The 13,328-nt window shown below is 46.4% G+C and overlaps 1 protein-coding gene across 1 annotated transcript; it reads right to left on the reverse strand.

Annotated features, from left to right (window-relative positions):
* Positions 1–1,456: 1,456 nt before the first annotated feature.
* Positions 1,457–11,895, reverse strand: tnfaip3 (tumor necrosis factor, alpha-induced protein 3). Its single transcript, XM_008293337.1, has 8 exons — positions 11,478–11,895; positions 7,622–7,812; positions 7,197–7,338; positions 6,544–6,714; positions 6,258–6,438; positions 5,029–6,023; positions 4,642–4,847; positions 1,457–4,447 (listed from the first exon to the last, which is right to left on the reverse strand). The coding sequence occupies exons 1-8, from the start codon at positions 11,782–11,784 to the stop codon at positions 4,160–4,162; spliced, it is 2,481 nt and encodes an 826-aa protein (XP_008291559.1). The 5' UTR covers positions 11,785–11,895; the 3' UTR covers positions 1,457–4,159.
* Between the last annotated feature and the right edge of the window lie 1,433 nt (positions 11,896–13,328).

The raw sequence follows: 13,328 nt of genomic DNA on the forward strand, positions 1-13,328 counted from the left end.
AAAAAAAAAGTTGATTCCAGCTTATTTCAAGTTTTGGAAAACAATTAAAGAATTTTTTGTTTGTCATGATGTATAGCTTTGTAACTGTGGGATACAGCACAAAGGTTCTAGTTCTGCTTCTAGACAAGGTTCACAGTGAGTAAAAAATGTGCAAAACAATAAAACCTAGAAACTGCTCAGAGCTCAGTGTTAAGCAACTTCTCCTACAAGACAGATATTGTTTTTTTCAGTTCTATTTTTGGTGGTTTCCTTTAGCGACATCCAAAATGGTATTTACAAATCTAACAGATCTCACAGTAGGCCACAGATCACGTGTATGGTTTTTTGTAAATGCCATCTCTGATCGCACATCTAACCATTAAAAACCATCGTCTTGCAGCTGAAACTAACATATGTGCTTCTTGTAATTATTTATATCTGTATTGAAAGGTTAACTGCCCCACAGCAGCGGGGCTCTTACACCTCAAGTGAAACAGTCTGCAGACAAACTGTTGTACGAGTGTGTTTGCATGCTGGGGTATTTCCAGGAAACCACATCAGCCTACCTATCCAACTGTGGTGGAGGCTGTAGGTAGATGAGTAGGCCCACGCACAACGCTGCAGTCACACACACACGTCTTAAATGTCACCCCTGCCATGTGACATAAAACTTTTTTTTTTTAACCAATTCCCCACCTGTAACTGCCATATCTCCCCTCTGACTCCAAACTCCCCCCTCCCACCGTATGATCCACTCCTCCCAACTGAGGGTGGGGGTTCCCTTTATGTTTCTTTTTTTAAAATTGCAAGACGCCCTAACAATAACCTGGAAACAACTGAATAGTCACAAAAAAGCACCTAAGAAAAACCTTGTCAATTGAACTTTTCTTTTGTATGGAAACCGGTAGCGATGACAAAAGAAGAGAGAGAGAGAGAAAAAAAAGAACAACAGAGGCGGAGAGAATGTTTTTTAAAAAAAGCAGCTAACCCAGTTAAGCATATGGGAAAATGGTGCACTCTGCCACATCTAAACCAGGCCTCGGCGATCAGTTATCTGACGGCTTTTGCAGCACCCACTGTACTTCCTACACTGGAGATGGATTCGGTGAAAACTGAGCAAGTGCTTTTCAGCAGAAACAGTATTAAGCAATGCACAGCTCAGTAAATAGAAGCAGCGCTGGAAGGAGAGTGCAATGTGGAGACTCAGAGAACACGCAAACACACTGCATGTGCAAGTGCATGTAGGGCTGCACACATGCCTGTGGAGCTGCACACGTATTCTGTGATAGTGTGACTATGGGGCATTAACGTACATAATGAGTTATCTTATTATCTTGAACAGTATGAATAAATACTGAAACTCAACCCATATGTGACACAAAATGTTCTCACATCCAAGCTTTAAAATGCAAAATGCAACCACACACACACGCACACACACACAATGACAACAGAGCCAAGAACCACATTAGTCAGATTGCTGATTTCTTAATAAAAATAATTCATTTTAGGACGACATATAAATAATTATTGAATCACACAATACAGATATTTTGATATGAATAAATACTTAACAAATAAAACCAGGCTTTTTTCATACAATACCCTATTGTCGAAAGGTCACACAAAGAAACTTCCACACCATTTGCATGTTTTGTTACACCTTCTGCTCCTAAGCCGATGCTCTTCCTACTGTTGGAATGTCCCTACGCAAGTCGGAGTACCATTCCTAAATGCCTCAGCAGCTTAGACAAGTCATGTGCAACTTATGTGATCTCCTCCCAGTCGAACTCAGCCGGAGCTCCGGAACCCTCGTTACGGGGCCCCGATGAGCCGACCGCTAATTGGCCTTTAATTGATTAAGGTTTGTCTAGAGGTGATTAAAGCACACAGAGATCTACGTACAGGCCGTCAACATGTGGGCTGGCCTGACAGCTTTAGATACAGTTGAATGAAAAGGCAGACCGAGAGCCTGTTTGTCTATGCTTTTCTAACCAGAGCCACAGATGGACATCTGCCTACAGCAGAGGAGGTGTTCAGCAGAAGTACGAGGGGAATAACTGTTCCACTTGATGTCACATTTCAGTCTGATAAATGTTTCACGCTTGAGGTCATCATTGCAGATAAATATTTCTTTGCACGTGGACATAATAGACACTCATATAGAGATGGTGTCTACTTGGGGATTTTTGCTAACGTGAGAAATCTTGTTAAGCTTTGCACAAAACTGGAGATGTCCATCTGTGGCACTCTGGTTAGTTTAGAATGGTCCAGGCTGGCCATTTTTAAGGAGGTAACAACAACTGTTTGGCAATTGATGGCACATTTTTTTTTTTTTTCTTTTTTCTTTTTGGCAGAAAACAAAACCAAATATATCAAAATACATTAAAAAATTCCAAAACAAAACAAAACCAAAAAAAAAACAAAACAGGAATGTCAGTTTTTTTGTGTATTCCAGACGCACACATGCGTGCGTTGTGTGTGTGTGTGTTTGGAGATGAGGCATCGGGTTGGAAGGTCCTACAATATGGATCAAGATCCATATTCACAAAAGCATTTTATAGGTGGGAGCACTGATGCATAATCACTGATCAGGCCCCTCTGGTCCATAAAATTTCAATCACTACTTAAAGGCAAAACTTATCGAGGATCAGCCCCAATACTGTGCTGTTGTAGCAGCAGCACAAAACACATTCAGATAAACAAGATTAGCCAAAGCAGGCAATGGGATTGCTCTCTGAAGTTTTGAAATTGTCGCCTTGGCACATCCAGTGGGGTGGAGCAGAGAGGAATGCATTTCTTTATGGGTTTGTTTACCTACACATCACCTCAGGCCGGGGTGGGGCGCGTACAATCTCACAGAGCTGTGTTTGCATGTGCGTGTGTGCATATGTGTTTGTGTGCCGTGGTAAGGTGGATAATTATCCGGACTTCACCCGTCTTCATTTTCTTTCAGTTCCCTCTACGGTCGGCAATCCCCTTCTGACAGGACCGGCAAAACTACATTTGTGTGTGCATGTGCAGGTATGTGTGCGCATGTGTCGATGCGTTTCTAGGTGCTTAAGTGGTAAGTAAACAGGAAAACAACGTCCAAGGCAACAGATCTGTTTTGGAGAAAAAGGGGAAATAAGAGGAAGGAAAGGAGGAATAGAAAGAGAATGAGTCCTGTCTCTGCTGTGTTCTCTGCCCTCTGCTCGGTGACACCACCAGCATGTTGGCTACAATGGAGAGGCTTGTATTTCTGTACATGTAGCACCAAAACTAGCAGGGGCCTGCCCTGTCTGTCTTGCACTGTTTGGACACGTGGTTTGTTCTTGCTTTTTATATCAAGAAATTTACATTGTCATATAACAGATAACAATACTAATTTGCCTCAAAATATAAACTCACACTGCTATTGACTGACTAATGGAAGAAAATTAACTTTTGATCATTTTACAATATTGATTGCAAGAGCCTCTTTTGGCAAACCTTTGTATATTTTAGGAGGACAAATGAGTAATTTGGGGAAACTAAGCTAAACAATGGTGAACACCATTTAACTTCATTTCAAGCACTTCACTTGCTTTGCTTTGGCCTGGTTCGGCTCACTTCTGCTCACTACATCCACAGATTCATCGCTGGGCTCGCCCAACTACTGCATCCCTCACTCGACAGAGCAAATGCTAGACAGACAGGCAGACAGATACACAGATGGGTTAAGACAGACAGACAGACGGGGGGTATAAATCCTTGGCTGTGGTCTAGAAAGCAATGTCAGATGCTTCTTGTTATGTCAACATACAATCATTTTGTCCGGCACGATTCACTACGTACCTCTAAATACATATTGTACACAAGAGTTAAGTCAGTTGCTCTGACATGTAGCCGAACCTCTCACCGTGTAAGTGCACAGGGCACATCAGATGATAATAATTGCACAAAGAGGTATTCTGGAGGCCATGTCTACTGTGAACACACACACACTCACCGCCCCCCCACGTACACACACTCTCTCTTCACATTCTACATGGGGGGTTTGATTTTCAGGCCATAAGGTTACTAGTTAGTCACTAGCTAGTTAGTTAGTTGGTTAGTTAGTATCAGAGGTGCATTGACTGGCATGGGGAGCCCACAGCAGGGCGGCGGCTCTAGCGTGCTAGCGATGTGTCATCATTGTCGTTGTGTGGTGCGCATATGGTCAGCCGCGGTAAATCTGTTTGAAGTGGTCACACTCGTTGCAGTAGCCCTGTTTCTCTTGGTTGGCGTAGTGGTCGCAGCCCTGCGTCCGGCACCGCTGCTTCGACTTCTCCTTGGGCGCCTGCGCCCGCCTGCCCGCCTCTCTGCCTTGACCACGCGTGTGGCACTCTGGGCAGAGGTCTGTGCAACCCGGGGACACGTTACTGCAGCCACTCCGCCGGCACTGAGTCTGGGTCTGGGTCTGGGTCTGGGATTGCTGTGAAGATCTGGGTTTGGCTGCTCGGTCACGCTTTTTGTACAGAGGAAGAGAAGGGGAGCAAAGAGAAAGAGGACAGTCAATTAGCAACTGAGAAGCAGCAGGATATTGTAACAGGTAAAATATGCAGCAAAAATCACGGAGAAACAAAGACAAAAGAAGGACAAGACACATAAGAACCAGGATGAGTACAGCAGGAGAGTTAGGATCATATGGCGGACACACACCATGACCAGAGGAGGGGAGTGTGGGGTGCGATGTGCCACTTGGTTTAGCCGTGCACTCTGCTCTTTGACGTAACACTTATCGCAGTAGCCCTCCAGCATTGCCTTGCCAACTGCACCACACCCAGGCCCACGACACCGTGAGGCATTCTGGAAGCCTGTCTCCCCACCATGCCGGCTCTGGACCGGTGCAGGAGGAGGAGTCAGGTCTGGAACAGACGGCAGCCAATATAAGCAGTGTGCCAGACAACCGAAAAAACATTGCAACACATTTAAGCTGACACAGACTATTTATTTCAATAACTTTAAGGCTTTGATGAGACATTTGTTTTTACATCTGAAAATTCTGCAACATGATAGAAGTTTTTATAGTTTCAATTCAGGACTTACGGTGGTTGGTTTGATAGTCTACATAGCAAATAGTGCAGAAACCCAATTTCTCTGGTGTCCCAAAGAACTGGCAGCCAGATCTTTTACAAGGCCGGGCCAGAGGGACCTGCCAGGCTGAGGTGTGCCCGGTTAGGGTGAGGCACGGCCGCTCAGTGTCCCTGGCCTGGGTCCAAGCCGAAGATGAGGCCTCAGTCCTTGGGTTGCTCTGCTGAGGCTCTCCCCTCTCCGGAGCCTGCTGTCTCTGCATGCAGGGTGGACACAGACCATTGAATATCCTGAACGCCTCCTGTCTGCACATGCTGCATCGCTCTGTCTCTGTCTCGCAGCCCCCCCACTGGGTCCAGCCGGAGCCCTGGGCCGGGTGGGGAACGACGGGCCCCCCATTGGGGCCCGGGAGTCCTGTGGCAGCCGTTCCAGCTCCAGGGGGTCCGTGGTTCTGCCTGGAGTTGAAGCAGCGCTCACAAAGTCCATCATGCTCCACGCTGAGGGTGAAGAGGCAGCCGGGTGTCTTGCACTTCATGGCGTGAGTTTCGCTGTATAGGCTGAGGCTGGGGGCGGTGGGCGGGGCTGAGCGGGGGCTGGATAACACCACCCCTCTCCCAGACGAGGAACATGGGGGGCTGCTGCTTCGGGCTCCTCTGGAGCTCACCTCAGTCTCTGATCCCCCTATCACTCCGACCCCTCCTTGTACACCTCCTCCCTTGGTCTGAACCACCCCTTCTATCCTCGCTCCTCCACCGGTAGTAGCCTGCCGCTTCTCAAAGCACTCATGGCAATGAGGCTGCGTGTCCACAGAGACGTAGAAGGTGCATCGTGGCGTGGCACAGCGGATCTCGATGAGGGAGAGCTGGGAGACAGAGAAGGGTGGTGGGCGCTGTGGCTGGGCGGCCCACGCCTGCTCCTTGTCCTCCTGCCAGCGCTGGTACTCGTGGTTGACAAGCTGCAGGTAGTCCTCCATCAGGTTCATGTCTTCAGGAAGGTTCCCCTCATCCAGCCTGAGGAAGGAGACACACAGTGTTGTTCTTAAAGCGCATTATTTGTAATTTTATACCTTTTCAGTTACATCCAGTTAACACAGCTCCTGTCACTAGTGAGCTGAAGAGGGTTCAAACAAATTAAACTACGCAACACAGATTCAACACTGTGGCCAGAACCAACTGTGACAGAAACCTTTAACTTTTTCTCATCCATTCTGTCCTATTTTGACAGAACTTAAAGGCTGTAAGTACCTTGCAGCTTTCATAATCCGTGTGGTGTCGTGGCCCAAGCCTATGACGGGGATCTCTATCAGGTGCAGGTAGTCTTTAAGAAGCCTCTCTTTGAGCTGCTGCTCCTTCTCCATCAGGAAGTGAACCTTCAGCTCCTCAAAGCCCGCCCGTCTCGGGTTGATCAGCGGTACTGCTCGGATCTCTGACAAATTCAGATCAAGACGTTACACAAACTCCCGAGCAGGCCCTCTTTCTTTCTCCCACAGTCATGTCAGCTACATCACACCTGTCTCTTTGCGTTTCCTACCTGGACCGCTGTCTTTGATGGTGATGAGGGGTGCAAAGTGCTGGGAGTCGTAGCCGAGCACTATCGGGTATTTGTAGCACTCTGTGGGCGGCCAGTGTAAAGGCAGATAAATCCCACCCACATTCAGAGGAGAGATGGAGGAGCCAGATTTCATACTCCTGACCACCTGGTCTGTTAAAAGAACAACAATTTAAGGATTACTACTGATTCACAGAAGGAACTGACCATGAGCAACTTAAATATAACTAAAGACTTATGGATGTTAAAATGTTTGAGGAAAATTCAATCTGGAAATGTTTGAGTAAACTCTTAGAAGCGCAATGTCTTCTTTTTATGCGTATATGGGAACAGCTTACTCAAAAACTCAAATATAACTGAAAACAAACTTGTCCACATTTATCCTCCGTCTAGTTTAGGACTCACCATATCCGGTCTAGTTTCCCGTTTAAGACAAACAGGAGGTCTTACAGTGAAATCAAACACTACGAGGACTTCAAAACAACCAACAGCCAAGTGTTGAGGCATGTTTTAAAGGAGATATCTTCAACTCCTCTATCACTAATAGACGTGTTGATACAAGACCGGTGGCTCTTTGATGGCAAACGAGGAGAATTAAACGTACTTTGAGATGATGAAAAAAAAAAAGCGAGTACCTGCGATGACAATGATAGGTCGACGGAGGATGTTGGAGAGGACGAAGATGTGAATATCCTCCAGAGAGTCAAACTGGAGGCCGTTGCTACTGGAGACCGGAGACGCCATCTTCACTATCTTATCCCATTCCTCCTCCCAGTTCTGGGAAAGCACACAGACAAAGACGAAGAAAATAAGCTTGTGAAATAGATCAAATTGGTGGAAAAGCAAAAAATACGTTTAAGGTATGAAAATGAGGGCAGTTACGTAAAATCAAAAAATACATTCACATTTATTTGTGCATTGCTTGCAAGTACGCAAAGGATACGACAGAAAATTTAGATTTCACCGTGTCACCAGTACATGAGTTGTGTCTTTTAGCCAAGTCTTCTACTGTCTAAACTCAGCGCTAAGTAAGTGAACAGACTTGGTCTAGTCTTCATACCATGGTGGTGTATCGGAGTCCAGTCTGAGTGAACTCCTGGGACTGGAGCAGCTCTGCCTGGAACCGGGCTTTAAACACACCGGTGTCCGTCTCTTTCAGAACCCCGTGGAGAGCTTTCCGAAGCACCAGGTCCGTGTCCTGAACACCGAGCATGTACTGAGAGGCTGCGTGAAGCAAACAATTCCCGTCTCCTACACACACACACACACACACACAGAGGAGGCAAGCAAACATTATTAGCACAATAGTTGGTTAATTCTGCACATGGGTCACAAAGTTCCAAAATAGTGCACGGGTAAACGCGCATGCAAATGCTTCGTGCGCACAGCATACACAACAGACAATTGCAGTGTGCGCAAACAGAAGTGTAACAAAAGTCTGGGGATTTCCAGGCCGTCGGGCCAGTTGTCACACTATCTGGTTGGTAGACTATTATATGACCCTCATATGTCTAACAGGACACACACGCTGCAGACAAAGCTCAGGCTTTACCCAGCTGGTTGGAGAAAAAATGGCCCATAGTTTACCTGAAACTGTTTTTAAAAAATATATAAAACTTTACAACTTAAATCTGCACACAGAATTACCAACAGTTTGTTACCTATATCCTACTTATTGCTCAGAGCGGTGGTTGCTCAAAAGACGTGCTGGTGTAAGAGTAGCTTAAAATCCTGGAATTTTATTTGGTCTCCTTCGGCAGTACTGGGTCTTTTTCTCATTGTGAAACAGCAGAGGCCATATTTGTCAATGTGTGCAGCTCTGAAAAACCCTGTTGCCACACTAAACACAGGAATTTCCCTGCGCTAACTTCTGCCTTTTGTGTGCGCGCGTGTGTGTGTGAGTGTGTGTGAGTGTGACTGTGTGTGTGTGTTCCCCTCCTATGATCCCAACTCATCAATGCTACTCAGCTGGTCCTGTACTTTCCACAAGGGCGTGACTTGGACAGGATGGAATGTTATCGTTTTAACTACTGCTATCAACACCCGATGAAGGCTGTGATTAATGAGCACTGAGATAACATGTGCCCTCACATGCACAAATACACAAAAGTGTACCGTAATATGTATGTTTTGTCTACTTCTTCTATTCGCAAGTGTTCACCTGGAAGTAGCTCACACACCTCAAACACACACACACCCTTATTTGTACAATGCTTCTGCATCAAAATGAAACTTTCACACTTTCAGATGAGCGGCTCGTGTTACAAGAACTAAACCTCAGCACAAAAAAAGAACTTTAAATCTAAAAAAAAAAACAGCTGAGAAAAGGTTAGCCTTCGCAACGAAGATTCTAAAACGTGTTCTGCCTTGAGGTAAGCGTGCCATAGGCCAAGCTGTGATCAGCTTTCTCAGAATAACATTAACCGTGGTGCAAGATGAATGTAATGTGAGATACAGTTGTTTTCATTCAACTGAAAGAACATCCCAGCGTGTTTGGAGGGAAAAACATCCACTTCTATTTCAGACTGGCGAGCTGTTGTTGCATTTCGGTGCTCTTGCATCACTCAACAAAAACATAAAATGCACAGCTCTCTAGTGAGAAAAGGCATCCTCAACAGAGACAAAGGCATACGCGAGGAGGCACAAATGTCCACATGCACCATCGCTTCCTCTTGCGCACAAAAAACACAGACTTTTGACCCTGAATCGAGATGCCCGGCCGCTGACTAAAGATGAAAGACAGTCGGCACGTCTCATCGGTCTAAATATAGACACTTCCTGAAAATAAGTCAGGCCGGGCTCGAGCTTATTTGGTTGCCATCCAGGTGACAGCAAAAGTTGGCAAAGCTGTGGCACCAGTGGGGCTCCAGGTTTGCATCATCCCACTCTTTGTCCCAACAAGAAAGTGCCGCTCAAGAATATTTTTACTTCTGCATCGGGAAAAAACAAAATAAAATTGCAGAAGCAATTAATTCCAAGTAATGTGGATTGCACAAGCAAAACTTGAAATCTGTACTTAGACGGCAGAACACTGCTGCAGTGTATGTAGAGCGACTGTGTTGCAGCTGAACAAATCCTGCCTGATGGGGACACATGACAGACATGGGATGCAGTTTGGGAAAAACCCTCGGATGTATCCCAGACATTTAAGACAGAAGGCGCACTGACTTCTAATAACGCCTTTCTTCACTGGCTTTTATGAAACAGGATGTGACCCTGATATTTTTTAATTGAATGTTTATGAGGCTGTTTTGTTTTTACGGTGGTCAGCTCTATTTTTTCACTCTTGTGTTGTAATAAAGTCGGGTTTTTTTTTTTTGGCGGGGGGGGATTAATCTTTGGTACGTTCACAGAGACGACGACCTGAGAAAAGAAATTTCGAACTAATGAGTAAATTGAGGTCCCAGATGACGGATCTCTGATAACAGTGTTGGATGTTCACTGACGGACTTCTTCTTCTTCTCTCACGTTTTCTGCGTGTGTGTGTGTGTGTGTGTGTCTGCTGAGCTCCAGTGACTCAGCAGCAGTCAGTCAGTCCTCTGTGTGTGTGTGTGTGTGTGTGTGTGTGTGTGTGTGTGTGCGTGCGTGTGTGTGTGTGTGTGTTGTCCGTCCTCTGCTCAAAGTCACTTCTGGGTCCTTCAGAGTTAGACGCTCCGGCTCTAAATTCTCGTCTCATCTTTATGACATCATCCTCGCAAGCCAGGAAATTCCATGCAGGTTTTACTGGCAGCAGAAGTCAGAAGCGTTTATCATCAATTCAGGGGTCTTTCTGAAGAGGAACCGCGTATTGATGACAGTTACAGGAACCTCTTCCGTCATTACTAACTTTAGAACTGACAGAGACCCTCATAAAGAGTTTCGATATTTATATTAAAAGAAAAAAAAAAAAAACAAGCATTAGGACACAAACTGGTTCCTCATCCATCCGGCAAGTTCTGATATGACACGTTGGAATTTTCTCACATGAGTAAAACAAATAGTTTCCTTTGGAAACACACACAATTAGAGGCAAACTTGTAACGCTGATTGATTTCCGCTTCCTCTTTCTGTTGTGAACGCAACAGCTGATAACCTTCTTTAAAGACTGTTTTTCTTCTTCCCTCACCTTAAAATAGATGTGATGTCCACACCAGATGTGTTTAAGTTACTGTATCGTAGAAGAAAAGGCCACCGGAGACAATGAGACACAGTTGGAGTTGGTCCCATCTGAGCACCGACACATGAGCCTACCACAGGCAGGCAGGAAGGTGACAAACTGAAGGTAAAATTATGTGATTTTTTTTTTTTCAGATCCACTGACATTCAGGCTCCTTAGAAACACCTACACAGAAAAAGAGGGGGCATACCCCGAATGTTGTGAATAAAAAACTGTGGAAACAGTCGGCTCTGAAACATCGCCGACAGTAAACAACAGTCCTGCGTGTGACGCCAGAGAATTTCCCAGTACAGAGCTATGATCACAAGTAATCAGGCCCATTTCTAAATGTTTGCCTGCCCTGGGATGTTCCCGTGTTACAACATCCACGTAATAGAAAACATGACTTAGCAATGGGCTTTCTGAGCTCCGGCGCTCAGTAAAACCCAGGGGGCTGCTGCTGAATGAGTCCACGTGAAATCGGAACTAGCGTCCCTCGATTGTTGTCATTTACAGTAACCCTGCTTGTGAGTAATGACATCTCCGAATCTACATATCAAATAGCACTGACTCATAAAATCGCACCTTCTCCATCACAGAAAATGAAACAAAAGCAAAACACATCCTCTGTGTGAACAATAAAGACCGCTGCACTTCCTAAAATCATGGAGGAAAAAGTTGAACATCACCTCCGTTGTTCTGCACAACGACTAAACCATAAACCTGAAGCATCCCAACTTCATCCAAACCATAATCCAACACTAAGCACCATCTTCCTTACCATTGGTGCGTAACGGCACCATCTTCTTCAGCTCCCGACACCAGTTGAGCTTCTTCTCCTGCTCCAGCGACGCCTGCATGGCTCGGTCCAGGATGGCGGCCTGCACCACCTCCCTGAAGGCCTGGGGGAAGTGGTTCATGGCGATCATCTCCAGCGTGTAGCGGTGCATCCCCCGCAGGTGGTGCATGAGGCCGCCGCTGGCCGCCGGCTTCACCACGTCGTTGGGCACTCGCTGACGGATCTTCACCGCCTTCAGCAGGTTGGACACAAACAGGAATTTGGGGAGGAAGTTCTGACCCTGCGACATGGCGGACGGGTGGAAGGAAGGGAGGAAGAGGAGCGAGGACGAGGAGGAGGAGGAGGAGAGGAGGAGGAGGAGGAGGAGGCACCAACCGCCGATGACCAAACAACGTGGAAACTGGATGGAGAGAAAAAGGGGGAAGATGTTATTTCTCAGTAGAGTACAGTAGCAACAGATTGGTGGGAAATTTTCAGCGGAGATTCCCCTTCCTTAATAATTCTCAAGTTAATTTACAGTTTTGTTCGGGAAACCACCCAATCGCGCACAGGATCACTGGCTGTTTGGTGCTTTTCCACTGGAGATTCTGCCAGGGCCAAATTGAATGAAAGTACACAAAGACCCCCTTTGTATTCTTGTTTGTTCTTTTAATTCTCTCTCTCTTTTTTTTTTTTCGTCTTGATGTTTTTTTTTTAAAAAAGTTTCCCCCAACAGGGCGTCCCAGAGTCCCACTGAGCTCACAGACTTCCAACAGTAAACTGGTGTTTTCCCGACTTTTAAACGAAGGCCACCCAGGGCTTCCCAGGCTGCTGGGAAGGTCACAAGGCCTCCTGCCTTGACAACACCTCAGCCCTAAATCAAGAGGGACATCTTTAGAAAGATTTCACATCATCGCTTGAAGTTATCTGAACACGAGCGCCAACAAAACACAACGTAAAGTCACTTTAAAGCGTTTAAGGTCCAATTCCCAACCTGGCAGGAGCAGCAATGCACAAGAGCTGCTTTAAAAAAAAAGGACTATTTCACCCAAACTGTACTCACACACACTCTGAGCTCTCAGGAAGTAGAAAGTGGCGGTCAGCACGAAGGCCTGGAGTTTTGCTGACTTTTAAACTTCCAGCAACATCAGCCTTTTAAAGGGTCGCTCAGCTGATGCAGTTGAAGTCCCCCTCACCACCACCACCAACAAAAAAAGCAAAAAACAACACCTGAATCCTGAGCTCACCGTGGCCTCTGTGGCTCCACTACGCAAACAGCAGCAGGTGCAACAACAGACTAGGCCATGCTAAAGGGCTAGTCAGTCAGTCAGTCAGTCAGTCACACGAGGGAGCAGACAACACACACCTGGATGTCAGTGTTGACACGAATCGCTGGTGTGTTGTAGCGTTACAGTGTGTGTGTGTGTGTGTGAGTGTGTCACAGCGGGCAGACTTTACGCAGGCACACCGTGGACGCACAGCTGGTGGACGCTGCGGTTCGAGGCTGGCTGAGCTACACACACACACACACACACACACACACACACAAAACACAACAACAGGAGACTTTGCTGACGTTAAAAGCTTACGTAATTCCAATGACAACTACCTTTGAAACAATGTAGCGTTCGATCGCGTCTCACCGCGCGGGGATCGACGCCGTGCGGCCGCGCAGATGCCACATTCGGCCGCTTAAATGCCCCGTTATCCGCTCGGGGGTGACGTCTTTGTAAACAATGGCTGTCAAAGCCACTGTCGTGAGCAGGCTTCAAGCTTCCTCCATGTCCCCAGAAACACGACCATACATTCACTCAAGGCCCAAACGTGATGTTGCCCGCCGAGTCTCGTCGCCTT

The sequence above is a fragment of the Stegastes partitus genome, unplaced genomic scaffold, assembly GCF_000690725.1.
Source record: "Stegastes partitus isolate 25-593 unplaced genomic scaffold, Stegastes_partitus-1.0.2 Scaffold876, whole genome shotgun sequence".
NCBI classification, from domain to species: Eukaryota; Metazoa; Chordata; class Actinopteri; family Pomacentridae; genus Stegastes; species Stegastes partitus.

What these genes read in the sequence shown, in the direction of transcription:
- tnfaip3 (XM_008293337.1), bottom strand. Translation starts at nt 11,784, where the DNA reads ATGTCGCAGGGTCAGAACTTCCTCCCCAAATTCCTGTTTGTGTCCAAC. An exon ending in GGTGCCGTTACGCACCAATG is followed by an intron (nt 7,813 to 11,477) that starts GTAAGGAAGATG and finishes GTGTGTGTGTAG; the next exon opens with GAGACGGGAATTGTTTGCTT. An exon ending in ACTCCCCTCCTCTGGTCATG is followed by an intron (nt 4,448 to 4,641) that starts GTGTGTGTCCGC and finishes CTGTACAAAAAG; the next exon opens with CGTGACCGAGCAGCCAAACC.